Consider the following 20,034-nt stretch of genomic DNA (forward strand, 5'->3'; position numbering starts at 1 on the left):
GGTCATTAGATCAGCTGTAAAAAGTACTCCCTGTGAAGGCAGCAGCACTGCAGTACATTCGCTCCTTCAGCTGGACAGGAGGTGAGCAGACATCACAGATTGCTTCTCCTTTCGTCGGTCTACATTTCATGGGAGACCAGCATCAGACAGTGACGTAAATTACCTCATGACCCACATTTTGGTCTATAACCTGCCTAGCTCATCTTTCTTCTGGCTGGACAATGAGGCAATATGATTTTTTTTTTCAATGGCACTGGCTTCCTTTAAATAAAAGTTGTAAAACATTTAAGTTTAGGTGGCTTCATCCCCTTACCAATATTTCCCCCTTTTGCATCTGCTGGGAGATAGTTTTGCATTTTTGAATCCTCCCCAGGTGGTAGGACTGGTCAGTGCTCCCCTTTCTATTCTGGGACTGGGCGTGCTCAGCTCTTTTTTCTCTGAGTTCTCAGGTTTTCTTGGAGTTCTGTGTTGTTGCTTCAGAGTTGGAGTTGGGAAGTGGTTACCTATCTACTGGAGTTATTAGAGGCTGGGTGAGTTTGGTGATCCATCAGCCTACTACAAGGGACAATAGAAAGCACTTCCATTTGTGTGTCCTCTGGTCAAAAAGGGGTTTTCCTGAGGCAGAGATGAAGAAGGAGAGACTGTTGGACTTCCAGAGAAAGGGCCTGTTGGTCATTTTTTTCTAGCCTTGGAGGGAAGACCCCTTTTCAAAAGTGATTTTGGGACTGCTTGCCCACCCAACAGTCACTTGGGTTTGCAGGGCTCAAGAAGAGAGATTGGGCCAAAGAGAAGGTTTTTTTTATTCCTTTTGGAGAAGCTCTTTTCCCTTTTTCAATATTGAGAGAAAGGACACTGGTTCAGGTTGAAGATGGACAAGGAGTGATTATTTTGCTTTTCCTGAGGATGATTTTTGTAATCCTCGTGTGGATACTTTTCTCTAAACTTTTATTTTGAACACCACTCTCTTGACTGTGCCTGAGCTTGTCATACCATCCATGGAGAGTCTGCCTGAAGAGAGAGCTACACCAGTGAGTAGTACACTGTGGGATATTGAAAGTGAGAGACTGCGTAAGAAGACCACTAGCACCAAATTGGATCCTGGCCTGCCAGTGGCTGGCTCCTGTGGTAAAAATGGGAAGAGAGAAAGAAAGGTGGTCTCTGGGACAGTGAGTGTGGCCCTGGGAACTGCTGTGACCCCTGCATTGGGGACTGGGAAACCAAGACAGAGTTACAATTACGAGTGAACTGAGTGTCACCTTATGGCTGATTCCCAGTACTTTCTGGGATACCCTTTAATATTTTTGAAAGGCCACTGTCAAAGGACTTGGGCAGTATCTAAATGGCAAATCTTGCTAACTCTTTGTTAGTTGCTGCCTTTTCTTTAGCTAGGACTGTCATTTTTTTTTTTTTTAGCCTTGTAGACATGATTTTCAAATTCTCATTTACCAGCATGGCTTTCATCTTTTTACCTATAGGAATAAAACAACTGATCGTATATTAAATTGGAGACAGTTGTGGGTACACTGTATTGTGTATAGTAGGCCTTCAGTTCTTGCATGCTGCCAGCCCACCTGAATCCTGGCAGAATTTAGGATATTCCTTGTAAAAGGTCCAAGTCTGAAAAATATACTCTTCCTGTACTACTTTTCCCCATCCATCAAAAAAAAAAAATCACAATGCAAGACAACACTAAATCTGTGCTTGCCTTTATTAACAATTTGCTTGATATAAAGAGGAAACATATGCTGCCAAAATTAAATCAGACAAATACAGCTACATTCAAACTCATTATTCAGAATAATTAGTGCGGGTTAATTAGCAGAACAAATCAACTATACTACAGAAGACCTATGAGGCTGCTGTAATTCACATCACTTCCCCAAGCAATTCTTGCTAGCTGATCTATGATTCTTTCTAATCATATTTTATCCCCAAATTACATGCAGTGTCAATCTTTTCTCAAATGCTATTCTGTCCATCTGTTGTAAGTCCACTCTGATGTGCATATAAAATCTTCCCTGTCAAGGATCCCATGTAAAATGATCAAACAGCATGTAGAAGCTATGATCTGATTTCTGAACAAACATCATCAAATCACAATTATTAGTAGATAGGTTAACAAAGCTTAATCTCTGTATTGAAAATGCTGCCAAATGATTAGATAAAAGTGCTGAATCCCCATCTGGGTCTGATTAATTTCTCTGGATAATCTTCAGTGGTCCTTTTCTTATTTCTCTCAAGGCCTAGGTGTCAGGAGTAGAGTCAGCGTCACTTTCTTTATTTTGGTTTTCACGCCAGTCTGGAGAGGTCACATCTGCAGCTGTACCAACCACAAAGACCATATCAATAAGCAATGTAATATGGCTGATGTTTATCCTATATGCTATGGTCGTCTCTTCAATCAAAACATTTTTAACAGACTCCTGACCTCTGAAAACCTCAAACAAGTCTTAACAACCAAATCACCAGAGCCATCCTGAGGAGGAGAAATTGGCACACTTCATTTTATTTAAGGTGCTGTTTTTTTATATGGGAACTTCTAATCTATCTAGAATGGTTTAGAACCGAAGAGACAAGACCACAAAACTGTACTAGAAACAGGCTTCTGGCTCTGAAAGGGAATGTGAAATAAGATTTCCTTGTTTGGAGCATCGTTGCCTCTTCTCTGGTCTAAAGAGTTTTTAAGATGAATTTTAAGAGATGTGCACGCATAAACTAGTATGGATGTGCATTAGTTTAAAAAGAATGGGTAAAAAGAAATGAATGGGGTCTAATTTGTTTCATTTGGGGTCCCCAAAATGAATTGAGAGGGGCCCCCAAATTGAACGAATCCTATTTGTTTCATTTGTTTTGAACAGAATGATTTTCTATAAGCCATTAAAGTCAATAGCCTCATAGAATTCAACAGGAGAGCAACAGGTATACAGTTAGGAATGTATTTATTTATTTGAGTGTTTTATATAGCGGCAATCCATGTGAGAATCACTAGTATAGAGCAGCCAGCTAGCAGATATGGGTAGGATGGACATGTTGACAAGGAAGCATTTTCCAATCTAACCTATTGCTGCACAGCGAATACAGTGATGCTAATCTTGAAGACTGAGTATGTCTGAGATTTGCTCATACTTCTGTGCATTCCTTCTGAAGGCATTTTCTGTGGAGGATACGTTTTGAGCTCTCTCTGAGTTCCCCTAGATAGCTCCCAAACAAACTTTTGGCCACTGCCCATTTTAGACTGTCAGTGTACCAGTCACAATAGAGAAAATCAGCCAGGCAGCACTGCCTCAGAAGTGTCAGAGTAGACTTGTTGTGATGTTCTTCTCTTCCTTTGTGGAGACTGGAGAGTTGCTGGTGAAGCTGCTATTTATGTTGTCTCTGCCTGGGCAAAGGGTAATGGACAGTGTGGGCAGTGGGCACGAGGTGAGGACTGAGGTCAGAGCAGAGACTGAAGCATACTAGGCTGTGTTGTGAAACCTGTCACTAAGCTCAGCAGTATCAAAGAACTAGTACACAATGGGCCAGATTTTTAAAAAATACGCGAGCGCGTACTTTTGTTCGCGCACCAGGCGCGAACAAAAGTACGCTGGATTTTATAAGATACGCGCGTATCTTATAAAATCCGGGGTCGGCGCGCACAACGGGGTGCACATTTGTGCAACCTGCGCACGCAGAGCCCAGCGCGAGCTGCATGTTCCCTCCGAGGCCGCACCGATTTCGGAGCGGCCTCGGAGGGAACTTCTCTTCGCCCTCCCCCCCACCTTCCCCTCCCTTCTCCTACCTAACCCCCCCCCCCCCGGCCCTATCTAAACCCCCCCTTAACTTTGTGCGCGTCGCTAGCAGCCCCGCAATCTACTGCACCATCAGCTTACATAAGGCTGAGGCTTCAGCCTGGACCTAGGCCGAAGCTGGTGGACACCCACGGACTGAGGAAGTGGAGGATCCTAGCCCCGGCATTTTTTTGGGAAGGTGAGCAGGAGGCCCTGGGAAGCCTCATTTTTATTTCTGCCCATTTTTGGGGTATATATTTTTTTAATTGTTTGATTCTTTTTTTCTCATGAAGGAAAATGAATTAAACAATTCACGAACAGAAATTTGTGGGAAAAAAACCTCCTGAAAATGAATCTGAAACGAAAACAAATTTGTTTCTCCTGTGCATCCCTAGTTGAGATTAAATTGAAATCCTCGGCTCAGTGTGCTGTGGTGGTCAAAAAATCTAACTAAATTTTAGGAATTATTAGGAAGGGAATGGCAAATAAAATGGGGGATGTCATAATGCCTCTGTATCGCTCCATGGTGAGGCTACACCTTGAATACCATGAGCATTTCTGGCCGCATTTCAAAAGAGATATAGTTGCACTGGAGAAAGTACAGAGAAGGTTGGCCAAAATGATAAATGACATGGAATGGCTCCTCTATGAGGGAAGGCTATAGAGGTTAGGGCTGTTCAGCTTGGAGAAGAGATGGCTGAGGGGGACATGATAGAGGTCTACAAAATCATGAAAGGACTTGAGCAGGTAAATGTGAATCTGTTATTTACTCTTTCGGATAATATGACTAGAGGGCACTCCATGAAGTTAGCAAGTAGCACATTTAAAACAAATCAGAGAAAATTATTTTTCACTCGATGCACAATTAAGCTCTGGATTTAATTACCAGAGGATGTGGTTAGAGTAGCTGGGTTTAACAAACATTTGGATAAGTTCCTAGAGAAGTCCATAAACTGCTATTCATCAATAGAGAATAGCCACTGCTTGTTGCCAGCATTAGTAGCATGGGATCTATTTAATTTTTGGGTACTTGCCAGGTACTAATTGTGACTTGGATTGACCACTGTTGGAAACAGAATACTGGCATTGATGAACCCTTGGTCTGACCCAGTATGGTAAATTTTATGTTCTCACAAGATATAACACAAAACTAGAGGTACATAATAATTCTTAAAATACAATGTAAATATATACAGAAAGGAACTGTGTGTTAACTTAATAAAATACAGTTTATCAACATATATATTTTATTATAAACAAATATACCACTGGTGTAAACATATGAGTACTTCAAAAAATCCATACAAAATTACATTACGCCTCAACACAGAATCTTGTAAATAGTTACTCCTTTCACATCTCATTTTTTTACGTTATTTCCTATTATTTTATTAACCTTTCCAACTGCCCTCTGGACCCTTTATTCTTCTACTTCTTTCCAATCTTGTTCCTTCACCTCCCTGTTCCATGTAACTTAATTTTTCACTTTCCAAATCATGTTGTTTTAACCCTGTTATATGTAAACCGATGTGATATGCAAATGAATGTCGGTATAAAAAAGTTTTTAAAAATAATTATATGATTGTTAAAAAATTACACACTCATACATACCATTCATCACATTAATAATAAAAATGCCCTAGAAAACCCTACTCAAAGGAATGATATGAATAAAAGCATCAATGTCCCACTTTAAAGATGCTAATATGAAAAATATCCTCAATGTGTCCCTGGCACTGGGCCTGGATGGTTTGGCAATCATATAATTATTTTTGTAATGTAATTTTGTATGGATTTTTGAAGTATTCATATACTGTACACCAGTGGTATATTTGTTTATAATAAAATATAATATATTGATAAACTCTGTTTTATTGATTTAACAAACAATTATTTTCTGTATATATTTATATTTTATGTTCTCCCATATATGTGTGTATGTGGGTGTGAGCTCGCATCACATGAATTTTATATTGTCCGTGCAAGTGCACATGCATTATATAAAATTTGCCTAGTGTGCAAATGTGTACTTATTTTCCTTAGGACTTATCAGCTTTTACACACACAATTCAGCACATTGTATAACATGTGTACATGAAGGAAATGACCAGTTTTACCAGTTAGTCCACCAACTTGCCCGTCTATCTCTAAGTCATTAAGAGCCCTCTGGTTATTAAGCCTTCACTTCTTCCAGTTTACTGTGACCCTTCACCCAGTCAGTTTTGGGCTATAGTTTTATTCTGACTTACAACTGATAGAGAGCAGAAGTAAATACGTGCAGGTAACAGCCCTATGCGTGGTGTATTCACAGGTTATAAAATCCCAATTTTTGCATTTGAATGTTGGCCCCGCCCAAGAATGTCCAAGATCTGCCCTAACTTCGCCCCTTTTTTCCACAAAAGTTATTCGCGCATTGGTACTTGCACGTGTGTGTGCAATGTTTATAAAATAGCTCTAGTGAGAATAAGTACTACTTGTGCACACATCTGCTATTTTGTGTATGCACATCTCTTTTAAAATTCACCTTTATTTGAGTAGGTAAAATTGTGCCTCCCAATGGCAAAACACTCTAGTAGAATCAACAGTAGAAAACCATGTTTTCTACTGAATCATAGGAAATGTTAATAAATAAGGATCACTTGGTCTAACCGGTTTTATGTTAAATACACCTTTTTTTCTAAATGACAAAGTTGAGCTGTAGCTTGGAGCAGAAAAAATAAATCTATCCACTGATGAATCCCCTAGATATCAGCAACTGCAATCTAGCTTGTTTCTCCCTGACATGCTGTGACACTGAATTGCCACTGGCAGTTTAGGGAGCTCAGAAAAAAATATTGCATTCAATTTCGACACTGTATGCTATTTTAAGAGCAATGTAATAAAAATCAGGAACAGTGCTTAAATAGTTGTTCAACCCTAGTTAAGTGATCATGAAATTATGATTTGGATTTTTTAAACGATACCAAGCACCTAGTAGATAATATTTTCAAAATGAATGCAAAGGTTTGTTTGTAATCTGAAAATAAAACTAGGTGCAGTAGCACAGTAGAGCACAATGGCACAATGGTTATTTGCATTTATAGTTTTGCCATAATGACTGAAAACAATAGGGCCACCCCTGGTGTTTTCTTAGCAGATTTTACAATTTAAAGTGCACTGTGGCCACTACTTGACTTCTTATCTTGATACAGCAGCCCTGTTTCCTATTATACTAATGTTGATGTGCCATATGGTAGCATACCATAGTGCCACAAAGAGTAATACTGGCATCCACTGTTTTTATCAAACATTTAAAAAAAAAAAAATAGCTGAACTCACTTATTTAATCAAAGGTTTATCACAGTCCGGTGGGGCCCATCCTTTTTCGCAGTGGCACTGCAGCTCATTGTCACAAACCTACAAAACAAAATTGCATATATGTTAACTGTTTCTGACCAAACGTGTGGCTTAGTTGACATAGATGATTTCTAAGAAAACAAAGCTTGGAGAAGGGATGACGTTTAAGGAACCATTAACAAGTTAACTTGTATCTGGTTCTGTAGCATGAGCAGGCTGATGGCATTGGCTAGCATGTAACCCATCTTGATAAGCCCTCTTCTCATTGTGACTTTGTGGTTTTGGCTGACACATGTATGAGGCACTATTCTCCAGCATGGTTCAGGTCTTAGAATCACAAGGCCGGCATTCAAATGCATTTCTGAGGGGACTTGCTGGACTTGATATCAAATACTATTAATTCAGCAAGAATAAGAATTAAGTATTAAGAAATGAGAGAGTTCTTCTGTATTATTTTTGCTGGGGGCAGTGCATTTTTAATCTTGCAATAGAAATTGAGGGTTGAACTATTTCTATCTATGAATATTGGGTGCTGGGAAAGTAGTTTGGCATGTTTAAATTCTGTATCTAGTTTAAGGCTCCAATGTAATTGTGAATGTATGTGTAGCTGCTGGAAAGTAGTTTGTGAGTGCTGAATGAATTCTGTGTGCAATTTAAGTTTTATATTTATTCTGAGTAGCTCTAAGTTTGTGAGGGTTGAATTAATCCTATGTGTAATTTAGGGCTAAAATTTTATTCTGAGTGCATCTGTGTGTGCTGGAAAGTAATTTCTGAATATCTGAATTAATTCTGCATGCAATTTAAAGTTTAAATTTAATTCTGATTGTATTTATCTGTGCTGGGAAAGTAGTCACTGCAGTTTGATTACCACCCACCCCAGTAACATTTTTTTTTTAAATATGTAGACTGTTAACCTAATAAATAGGACTTTTTCAACAGTAAGAGTCAATTAGGGACTTAAATTGGTGTTTAATTAACCCTGATTGTTGTAACTGACTGATTTTAATCCCATTGGAGGTCACTGGCAAACTAACATAAAATACAGCTAAATTAGAATAAGCATACTCACTCCTTAAACAACTTTAAATAACTTTAACAACTCAACAGCATTAAGATGCAGACAGAGGTCCAGCAGCGAGTCTTTTGAACAAGGTGTTAGATGTATGAATATCTACTTGTTGGAGAGCGGTTGTATGTGTGCATCCAATGCGAAGAGCTCCTGACTCTCAGAAAATGAGACTGATCTCCAGAGGCCAGAATGACAAACATGGAACAGCCAAGGTAAACAAAGGAGACCTTCAGGGACATAGTAGAGCAGCTCCAACTCCAGTCTGGCAGCCTCTGTACAGCTTTGGAGGAGCAAGGTCACCTGAATGGAAATCATCACCTTAATGTGGCAAGAAGGGTTCGGGTAGATAGGACCTGCCTTCCAGATGTGAGGTATCCTCTCACATAAAGGATGTCCCTCTAGGGGCGGTGACTAAGAAGAAAAAGGTTAGGGCTACCATTTTGGTTGGTGATTTGATCATTAGGAATATAGATAGCTGACTGCATCTAGTGGCATGAAGATAAGTAATTTGCCTGCCTGATGAGAAGGTAGCGATCTTCAGGCATCACCTAAAAAGGAGTTTAGAGAGCTCTGGGGAGGAACTGGCTGTTATGGTGCATGTGGGAAGCTGGGAACCCATGACATAGGAAAATGCAGAATGGAAGTTTCAAAAGCTAAATTTAGGCTTTAGATAGGAAGCTGAAATCCAGAACCTCCAGGGTTGCATTAGCAGAAATGTTCCCTAATCCATGCACAGGACCTCAAAGGCAGGCTGAGCTCCAAAGTGTCAATCTGTGGGTGAAATGATGGTGCGGGGAAGAAGCTTCACTGGATAATATTCTGGGGCAGGGCAAGCCCATTCCATAGTCATGGGCTCCATCTTAGCCAGGGTGGAACCCAGCTCCTGGCACTAACATTTTAAAAGGAGATAGAGCAGCTTTTAAACTAGATCATGGGGAAAAGTCGTTAGTTGCTCAGTGTCTGGTTTGGAGGGAGGTATCTCCAAAGTATTCTCGCAAAACAAGGAATTTAGAATGTCTTGATATAGAGGCTGTAGTAAAAATTAAAGTAACCCAGACAGGTTTAAATTAAGAGCATACAGATATGAATGACTCCAAACTGCTTGTATTATCTGCCAATTAGTAGGATGTGAATACACATGCAAATCCAAAAAAAAAGGTCTATATGCAAATGCTAGAAGTCTGAGAAATAAGATCGGAGAGATAGAATGTATGACACTAAACACAGATATAGACTTGATTGGCATCTCAGAGACCTGGTAGAAGAAAGATAATCAATGGAGAGGTGGCACTATATGTTGAGGATGGCATAGAGCCAATTAGGATTAAAAACTCTACAGGAAACAAATTGCACTTTGGAATCCATTTGGATAAAAATTCAAAGTGTGATGGACAAGAGTTCAGTAGAGTGGGTATATTACCGTCTACTGGGCCAGGATGAGAAAACAGATTGTAAAATGCTAGCAGAGATTAGAGAGGCTAAAAAAACTGGAAACACAATAATTATGGGAGATTTCAATTCTCCAGAATTGATTAGATAAATGCTATTTCACGACATGCTAGGGAGTTGAAATTCCTAGATTCCTTAAATGACTTCTTCATGAAGCAGCAAATCCTAAAACAAACAGGGGTGGGGAGGGGATCTACTTTTCATGAGGTAAAACATAGGACCTGGTGCAAGGGATAAAGGTGGTGGATCCGCTTGGCAATAATGATCATAATGCAAATAAATTTGCTATAATCACTGGAAGGCAAATACTAAGTAAAACTACCACAGTCACATTTAACTTTAAATGATAAGATTACGATAAATGAGAAAATAAGAAGAAAACTAAAAGGAGGGGAGCAGTCAAGATGGCAGCATGATCCGCTGGTTTCCTAAACTTGTTTCTGTCATTATGCCACTCAAGAGGAAGGGTAAACTGTGGCAATATCCCTCAGAGTCTGCGGTTTTACCATTTCAGTGCTCCTTAGATGTCTTTGCAGGTCGAATGTTTGGAATGGAAGGGGAGTTGTTCCCCATTGCTGATTTAGCAAAAGGAGGGCCTGTTTAGGCAGGGGAAGATGTATCCTTGATCCCCCTTGACTATCTTCCACTGATACAGCCCTGACTCCCTGGCAGTGGACTTGGTTCTGCTTGATGATGTGCCACAGGATCCAGTGGGAGGGGTAATAGCTCATTGGGCAAGGTTGGTGCTTGATTGGGAAATTCCATCAGGTCCTTAGAGCAGTTAGGTTTCAAGCTGACAAGTAAGCCATTGCCTCCTCTAACCAAGCTGTCAACAGTAATCTTAGTTAAAATTTGGCATGTCTCAGTAAGAGTGGATTCTGTAATTTTAAGCGGTGCTTCTGATATGTTTATTGGTCAAAACTTGGCTGGGGCTCACTCCTAGCCAAGATGGCGGCGTGAGAGGTCACATAGAGAAATCGCTTCTCTTTGCATAAAGATTTCTTCGAGAATAATGCCTGCAAAGCGCAAAGGGAAAATACGGGTGTATCCCTCTCCACCCGATTTACCTTCTAGCCAAAAGAAGATCGATTCTTACGTGGCCTCAATGTCGGCACTAAAGGGGAGCGAAAGCCCTGCTGCAGTGAGTGGAAAAGGAGCTCTATCGCCGCCTGGGGATACTCCTCTTAGCCCCCCCCCGATTGCAAGCCACCTCCAGCACCGGTGACTATAGTGAGGTCTCTCGAGGCGATGCAGGGAGATGATGTCATCTACCCGAAGGGAGGGGGACGCCGAGGGAGCAAGACCATGCCTGTAGTACAGCTCTTCTCCAGCCCAATGGAAGCAGCGGGGACTGAAAGACCGGAGGGATTGAATACATCAATATCCCCAGGAGGAGGAAACCAGGCTAGGGGAAATCCAAACGCTAGAAGCTGGAGGACCTCAAACTGCCTCAGTAGGGGTGAGTTAATTGTACCACCCCCTAAACCAGCGGTAGTCACGCTGGATACCTTATGGGAATTGATGGTCACAATTGGGAGACTGGTAAACGTCTGTGAGACAAAATATAATAAACTGGAAAACAAAATGTTGTCTACTAATCAAAACCAAATAAATGAAATGGGAAAAAAGCTAACAGATTTGGATTGCAAAGTCACACAAGTTCAAACAGTAAATGTGAATCTCATTAAGGATATTTGAACTCAGTCAAAGAGATTGGAATACCTTGAGAACCATTCTAGACATTTGAATCTGAGATTCATTAATTTCCCTAGAGCTTTGGGGGAGAACACTCAAAGCACTTTGAAAAAATATTTCTTTGAATGCTTAAAGCTTGATGATTGCAAAATGCCGTTAGTTAATAAAGCTTTTTTTCTGACTAGATCTTTAAAAAAAAAAGTGGAGAAAAATTGCCTGGAAGCACTGGAAAACTTAACCCAATTTATTGAAAGTTCTGATGTTGAAATATTAGATAGAGGTACCCTACTAGTCTCCTTTCATTTCTGAAGGAGATGTCAATAAGATAATGCAAAATTATTTCCTAAAATATGGGTTTAGAATTTCATGGCCAGGCAGTAAAGATCTTTCCAGATTTGTCAAGGCCAACCCAGGTTAGAAGAAATGAATTTTTTAGTTTTAGGCCTCAAGTTCAGGCATTAGGATATACTTTTGTCCTTAAATATCCATGTCGTTGTTTAATAGGCCGAAAAGATGAGAGATTTGTGTTTTCAGCTGTAGAACAACTCAAGTCCTTTTTGTATGCCAGGAATGTGACTAATTCCATTGAAGTAGGCTAATAAGTCAATCTAGATAAAATAACTGACATCGCATGCTAGGCCAGTTTTCTTGTATGATTAGCAAATTTAGTACTCCTTTATATTCCAGGCTAGGAGTCATATGGTTATTATCTTCAAATATAAGAATATGTAAGTTTGTATTGGATAACAATTATTATGTATTTACTTAATTGTATTTGTATAATACATGTCTTATTTTTCCTGGCGAAGTATATCAATAATATTTTGTGAAAAAGCAATAAAATATGAATTAAAAAAAAAACTTGGCTGGGGCTCTATCAAAATCAATCAATAGTCTCTCAGGAACTTGAGGGTAAGATTAAATAATCAAAGAGGAAGTCCAGGAAGAAAAAAAATGAATTTAACTTAGATTTAAGATAAGCATATGAAGGTGAATTTTAAAAGCCCTGTAAGTGCATTAATTAGGGGATGCACGAATAAGCTAGGCTTGCGCGCACCAGGCAGGTTTTAAAAGCTGCCCAGATATGTGCGTATCTCCCGCAATGCGAACATCTCCAAAGTTTCCAAACGAGGTGTGAGCGAGGGGGTGGACTGAGTGGGGCATGGACATTTCGGGGTGTGAACCAGAGATGTGCGCGTAAATACTTGTATGACTGGGCGCAAATCCAAATCCCCTATTATGGAAATTTACTTCTGCTATGGAGGAGGTGTAAGTTATAAGATAAAGAAAAATAGGCAGATCTACAAGGTTTTAAGTTCAGGGCTAAATGGAGGGAGTGAAGGCTATTACACTGGGGGGGGGGGGGGGGTTTGGAGGACCTATCCCTTAACTGGGAAAACTGGTTTAACTGATTTAACTGGCAATGGTGTTGGCATGCGTCACTTTTACAATCCCCTGCCTTATGCGGTAGAAACGAGATTTGTGCGCACCCTCTTAACATAGAAACATAGAAATGACGGTAGAAGAAGACCAAATGGCCCATCCAGACTGCCCAGCAAGCTTTCACACTTGTTTTTTTCTCATACTTAACTGTTACTCTTTGGCTCTTAGTATCCTTTTGGCTCCAATTCCCTTCCACCCCCACCATTAATGTAGAGAGCAGTGCTGGAGCTGCATCTAAGTGAAGTATCTAGTTTGATTGGTTAGGGGTAGTAACTGCCTCAATAAGCATGCTACTCCCATGCTTATTTGTTTACCCAGCCTGTGCAATTCAGTTATTGTTGGTTGCTGTCTGAATATAAATTCACTTTTTTTCAATCCTCCCTGCCGTTGAAGCAGAGAGCTATGCTGAATATGCATTGAAGTATCAGGCTTAATTGATTCGGGGTAGTAACCGCCATACAAGCAAGTTACACTCATGCTTGTTTGTTTACTCAGACTATATAATTCAGTCCTTGTTGGTTGTTGTCTGAATATAAATCATCTTTTCATTCATTCCCCTGCCATTGAAGCAGAGATCTACACTGGATAAGCAGAGAGCTATGTTGGATATGCATTGAAAGTGAAGTATCAGGCTTATTTGGTTTGGGGTAGTAACTGCCGTAACAAGCAAGCTACTCCCTGCTTTTTTGTGAATGCAAATCCATTTTCTTTTCCACTTTTCCTTTTGCCGTTGAAGCATAGAGCAATGTTGGAGTCGCATTAACCGTGTGTATGTTTATTGAATAAGGGTATTATCTCCAGGTAGTAGCCGTCATTCCCGCAAGCCACCCTCTCTTCACTCACATCCTCTAGATTTTATGGATCCACAGTGTTTATCCCGCGCCCCTTTGAAGTCCTTCACAGTTTTGGTCTTCACCACTTCCTCCAGAAGGGCGTTCCAGGCATCCACCACCCTGTCCGTGAAGAAGTACTTCCTGACATTGGTTCTGAGTCTTCCTCCCTGGAGCTTCAAGTCGTGACCCCTGGTTCTGCTGATTTTTTTTCCAACGGAAAAGGTTTGTCGTTGTCTTTGGATCATTAAAACTCTTCATCTGAAAGTCTGTATCATATCACCTCTGCTCCTCCTTTCCTCCAGGGTGTACATATTTAGATTCTTCAATCTCTCCTCATAAGTCATTCGATGAAGACTATCCATCTTTTAGGTCGCCCTTCTCTGGACCGCCTCCATCCTGTCTCGGTCCCTTCGGAGATACGGTCTCCAGAACTGAGCACAGTACTCCAGGTGAGGCCTCACCAGGGACCTGTACAAGGGGATAATCACTTCCCTTTTCTTACTCGATATTCCTCTCTCTATGCAGCCCAGCATTCTTCTGGCTTTAGCTATCGCCTTGTCACATTGTTTCTTCAACTTCAGATCATTAGACACAATCACCCCAAGGACTCTCTCCTGCTCTGTGCCCATCAGCCTTTCACCCCCCATCGAATACAGTTCTTTCGGATTACCAAACCCCATATGCTTCACTCTGCACTTCTGTTATTGTTTGTACAGTTTTGGGTGGACCCTTGGACACTGTGGCTGCTGACCATGCCCACGGGGGGAAGTCCCGTAAGGGGCCACAGGTCAGGCTCAGCTTTAGGACACACAACACAGATAGATCTTTTATTAACAGTATTAAGGAGCCACCAGAGGTGGCAGTAGTGAGCAGAGATGGAGCCCAGCTGGGCTTGTAGTGCCTCAGGGCTCTGGAACAGCGATCCCTCAATGACTGTGCTGTAGTGAAGAGAAACTGAGATAGTGAGTACAATGAAGTAGATGCAGGGTTCTGGAATAGAGCCTCGTTGGTTGAGTACTCACACAGCGGTTTCTCTCAGTAGGAAACAAAGGAGTTGGAGAAGAGGCAGGCCCTCGAGGAACGAGTACCTGATTCCAGGGAACAGCTCTGAGAGAAGTAGATGGTAACTCACTGATGGTGTAGGCAGTGGTATCTTCCAAGCAGAAGTAATGTTCAGGCAGCGAGTCTGGGAACATGGGCCCTCGAGGAGCGAGCACCGGTTCCAGACAGCGACCTGAAAGAGAAGAGAGAGGCCCCCGAGGAGTATGTACCCAGAATAGAGTAAGTCCAATAATGGAGAGGCAGGTACGGAGACGAGTCCCATCCGTAATGAATCCCTTTACTGAAACCCTTGCTAACTCAATTAGATAGCAGTAGCGTAGGCTATTTGTATCCGGGATGCGTGACGTCATCACAGGGGGACACCCCTGAGGTTCACGCCAAAGAAAGTATTTGAAGCAGGGCCACACGGCGCGCGTGCCCTAAGGCAGCTGGACAGCATGGCGGGAGGCAGCGCCCAAGCCGGCCTGGGGACGCCACAGCAGCCAAACATCCGTCAACCGCGGGAGGAGTCGCCAGAGAGGTAAGGAGGGCAGAGTGGAGACGTCGGGCAGCAACAGTCGTAACAACTTCTTGGCATAAAATCTCAGCTGCCATATCTTCGACCACTCTTCCAGCTTCCTTAAATCCCATCTCATTCTCTCCACTCCTTCCGGCATGTCCACTCTGTTGCAGATCTTAGTGTCATCCGCAAAAAGACAAACCTTACCTTCTATCTCGTCCACTATGTCGCTCACATAGATACTGAACAGGACCGGTCCCAACACCAATCCTTGTGGCACTCTGCTTAACACCGCTCTTTCTTCAGAGTTAGTTCCATTTATCCACACATTGTCTTCTGTCCGTCAACAAGTTTTCAATCCAGGCCACCACCTCGGCACCCACTCCTAAGCTTCTCATTTTATTCACCAGTCTCCTGTGCAGGACCGTATCAAAAGCTTTGCTGAAATTTATTTATTTATTTATTTAATTTAAAATCTTTTCTATACCGTCGTTAAGCTAGTTGCTGTCACAACGGTTCACAATAAGGCACATAATTTCAAACTTAAATGTGTTGAATTATATTAACTAAACAGGTGCCATCAAATACTGTAACATAGTTTCATATTAAATATTACTTAGTGGTTGTGATAAGTCATGTCTACTTTAAGTATATCGGCTATAAGATAAATTAACACTTAAGTCTGGTCCTTTGTGGTTGCAATCTAATAGAGGTAAAGTAAAATAAAATATATACACACACACACACCATTCGAGTAAACTGATGTGTGTGTGGGAGTTCTTCGGACTGCATCATACAATTCCCTGGATTCTACTCTTCATTCCCTTTGTGGTATGCTTGCTTAAATAGCCATGTTTTTAAACTTTTTTTGAATGCTTTGATGTCTCTTTGTGTTCTGATTTCTAAAGGCATTGTGTTCCATATTATAGGTCCTGCTAGGGATAGGGCCCTATCCCTTACTTGTGTTAGTCTGGCTGATTTTACTGAGGGAATAGTTAGTAGGGCTTTGTTTGCTGATCTCAAGTTTCTATTAGGGACGTGTACGTGAAGGGCTGTGTTCAGCCATTCTGCCTTTTCATTGTGTATTAATTTATGTATGGTGCAAAGAGTCTTGTATTGAATTCTTTGTTCAATGGGTAGCCAGTGTAGTTCAATTAGGGTTTTGGTGATTATGGTCTCTTTTACTTTTACCAGTTAAAATTCTTGCAGCTGTGTTTTGTAATACCTGTAGATGTCATCGTGATGTGGGGTAATCCTAGTAGAAGGGCATTACAGTAATCAGTGCTTGAAAAAATTAATGCTTGTAGTACTGACCAGAAGTCATTAGGTGTTAGAAGTGGTTTAAGTCTTCTGAGAGTCATAAGTTTGGCGTAACCTTCTCTTACTTTTAGAGATATATGTTGTTTCATACTTAGTTCCGTATCGATAATCACTCCAAGGTTTCGTACTTTCTCTGCTAGTTGTATTTTTTGGTTGTTATTGATTGTGACTGGGTTTTGAATGATTGTGATGTTTTTTCATTCAAGATGTAGGAATTCTGTTTTCTCTATGTTAACTAATTCCATCTGGTTTAAGAGCTGTTTTATTATATCTAGATACATGTTGGCTAAGGTTAATGTTTTCTCAATTGAGTCATTAATTGGAAGTATTAATTGAATATCGTCAGCATATATGTAGTGTGAGATGCCCAGACCACCTAGCAGGTGGCATAACGGCAGCATATATATGTTGAATAGTGTGGCAGATAGGGCTGATCCCTGTGGAACTCCTGTTTGAAGGTTTATTCTTTCTGACATTGCTTTTTTGATTTGCACTTGGAAATATCTGTTATCTAGGTATGATTTGAACCATTTGATTGTTGTGTTGCATAGCCCTATTTCTTCTAATCTATTTAATAGGATCTCATGATTTACTGTGTTGAATGCCGCTGATAGGTCCAGCATCACTAAGATGTAATGTTTACCGCTGTCGAAACCTCTCATGATGTTATCAGTTAGCGTAAGTAGTAGTGTTTCAGTGCTATAGTTTTTGCGAAATCCATGTTGTGATGGGTACAGAATATCCAAGTAGATGACATCAAGAGCTCTTCCTCAATCCAATTCCCTAGTCACCCAGTCAAAAAAGTAAATCAGGTTTGTCTGACAGGATCTTCCCCTGGTGAATCCATGCTGCCTCTGGTCCAGCAATTATCCTGACTGTAGATAGTTCACTATTCTTTCTTTCAGCAGCGACTCCATTACTTTTCCCACCACCGAGGTGAGGATAACTGGCCTATAGTTTCCAGCCTCCTCTCTGCTCCCACTCTTGTGAAGCGGGACCTCGGCACCACTCCCGTTTCTAGGGATCTATTAAACAGGTCACTCAGCAGACCTGCCAACATATCTCTAAGCTCCCTCAGTATCCTGGGATGAACCTCATCAGGTCCCATGGCTTTGTCCACTTTCAGTGCACATGGCCAGTCTGTATTCTAACATGCACACATATGCATGCCTATGTTATAAAATGGCCACGTCCCTGAGCGCAGGCCGACATCTGCGCAACCGTGCACCGGTTCGAAAGTTACCATCATATTGTCTACCTTCATGTTTGAACAGGACGTAAATTTAATTATGAAAATGTATTTTCAAAAGAGTCAGGTTTTGTTCTATGGGAAAAGAATATGGATCTACTTTGATGGTACTAAAGTAACACAAGATCGAAAGAAGAGTTTTCTTGCTGTCTGCTAAGAGACATGGGCTCTTGGTGCTATTTTCTGTTTTGTTATCCTTGGAAATGTATTGTGAGTCTGAGATATGCTGGGATTATATATCTTTTCTTCCCCTAATTAGTTATGTTATTTGTTAGATTAGAAAAAAAAATCATTATTGAAATATCTCCAGATGTTTCATGTTAATGCCTTTGCATGCATTTTTTCCTGCTTTTTGTGATTATTTTCTCCTAATATTTCTTTCCTCCCTTAAAGGGGGGTGTCATTTTCTATCGGTAGCGCATAGCGATAAGAGGCTATTGCACACAAAAAGTCCCTTTTCGCGTGTGAAAGCTTGCCGGGGGCAGAGTCAGAGCGGAGTCGGGCGGCGAGGAGGCGGACGCGGCGGTATCTTCACTGGCGGCGATAAGGTAAGGACCGTTATCGTCGCCAGTAGCGTGCCCAATAGCACCACCTTTCACGGTGGCGCTATTGGGTGCGAAAGTCAGCAGCGATAACACCGCGGTGGTGCGATGACTGCCCGCCTCCTGTTTTCGCTGGATTCACCATTCTGCAGTAGAATGGTGAATCCAGGCCTTAATTAATTAGATTGTGTCTCATGTGAGCATTTAGATTTTTGAATGTTTTTTCTTATGTTTAGCATAATTATATTATTGTATATATTTGCTATATTGTTGAATGTATATTCAATTTGTCTTATTTTTTCTTCTCTTATGGCTCTAAGCTGAATGCTAATGTTCATCTTGTTGGAAATGCTAAATTTATATATGAAAAAAAAGAAAAACACTATGCTACTTAGCCAGACAATTTGAACTTATTTGGATAAGTAGTAGCACTTTTCGTGCAATATTCTGATTCTCCAGCTAAGTATCAGCAGACCTATATAGCCGGATAAGTCTGAAAAGCACTGCATGTCAGTTTAAGTGGTGCTTTTCGGACTTATCTGGCTATGTGCCACTACTTAGCCAGATAAAGCAGAATTTATCTGGATAAGTCCGAACTTGCGCAGCTCGCAGTTTATATATACACGAGCATTTATGCATTTATATTTTATAACCTTCGCATATCATATTTGTGCAGGTTAGAAAATCCAGTAGTAACTTTGGGTGAGCTCATAAACACGCGTAAATAGATATGTGTGAGCAGTTTTGAAAGTTATCCTCATAGGGAACTGCTCATATGCACCCATTTACATGTGTATATGAGTGACGCAAAGTTGCTACTGTATTTTATAACCTGTGCAGAAATGATAAGCACAGGCTATAAAATATGAATGCATAGGTGCGCACAAATGCTCAAGTATGTAAAAACCACAAGCCACACAAGTTCGGACTTATCTGGATAAAGGTCGATAAATCTGGCTAAGTAGCAGCATGTAGCCAGATAAGTCCAAAAAGCGCTACTTAGATGTAGTAGCGCTTTTCAGACTTATCTGGCTATGTATGCCTGCTGTTATTTAGCCAGATAAATCAGAATATAGCATGATAAATTCCACTACTTATCTGAATATGTTCAAATTGGCCAGATAAGTAGCGGGAAAGGCGCATATTTGTATTTCCAGTTTTAAAAGAATATGTGTGCTTATTTTAATTATGTTAATTTGATGCATTTCCCCCCGTAAGTCGGCTTTTACACCCATAAGTCATGGTATTTTATAACATTCGAGCGGCAATGAATTAACCGTTTTTACCAATTAGTCTACCAGTTCACCCATGAAGACCCTCCTGCCTCTTCAGCCTGAAGTACCCCATTGCAACAAAACCTTCTACACTGTCATTTTTTTTACTTTTATTATATTTAAGATCATTTACACCTGATATTTAGCTGAAGTATTGTAGTTCTGCAAACAGAATGTTAGGAATTAATGGCAAATAAATGATGGATGTCATAATGCCTCTGTATCACTCCATGGTGAGACCACATTTTGAATACTGTGTGCAGTTCAGGTCAACATATCTCAAAAAGGATATAGTTGCACTGGAGAAAGTGCAGAGAAGGGTGGCCAAAATGACAAAGATCATGGAACGACTGCCATACGAGGATAGGCTAAGGAAGTTAGTGCTGTTCAATTTGGAGAAGAGGCAACTGAGGGGAGGGATATGATAGAGGTCTACAAAATCATGAAAGGACTTGCACAAGTTAATGTAAATAAGTTATTTACTCTCAGATAATAG

The 20,034-nt window shown here is 40.7% G+C and overlaps 1 protein-coding gene across 1 annotated transcript in view; it reads right to left on the reverse strand.

Annotated features, from left to right (window-relative positions):
- Positions 1-1,700: 1,700 nt before the first annotated feature.
- Positions 1,701-20,034, reverse strand: part of LOC115092794 (disintegrin and metalloproteinase domain-containing protein 28-like) — a 141,905-nt gene continuing 123,571 nt past the window's right edge. Inside the window, exons 18-19 of the mRNA XM_029604113.1 lie at positions 7,086-7,163; positions 1,701-2,320 (exon numbers count right to left, since the gene is read on the reverse strand). Coding sequence (XP_029459973.1) covers positions 7,086-7,163 — 78 coding nt within the window. The 3' untranslated portion in view covers positions 1,701-2,320. The remainder of the gene's footprint in view (positions 2,321-7,085; positions 7,164-20,034) is intronic.

This window comes from Rhinatrema bivittatum, chromosome 5, assembly GCF_901001135.1.
Source record: "Rhinatrema bivittatum chromosome 5, aRhiBiv1.1, whole genome shotgun sequence".
Lineage (NCBI taxonomy): Eukaryota > Metazoa > Chordata > Amphibia > Gymnophiona > Rhinatrematidae > Rhinatrema > Rhinatrema bivittatum.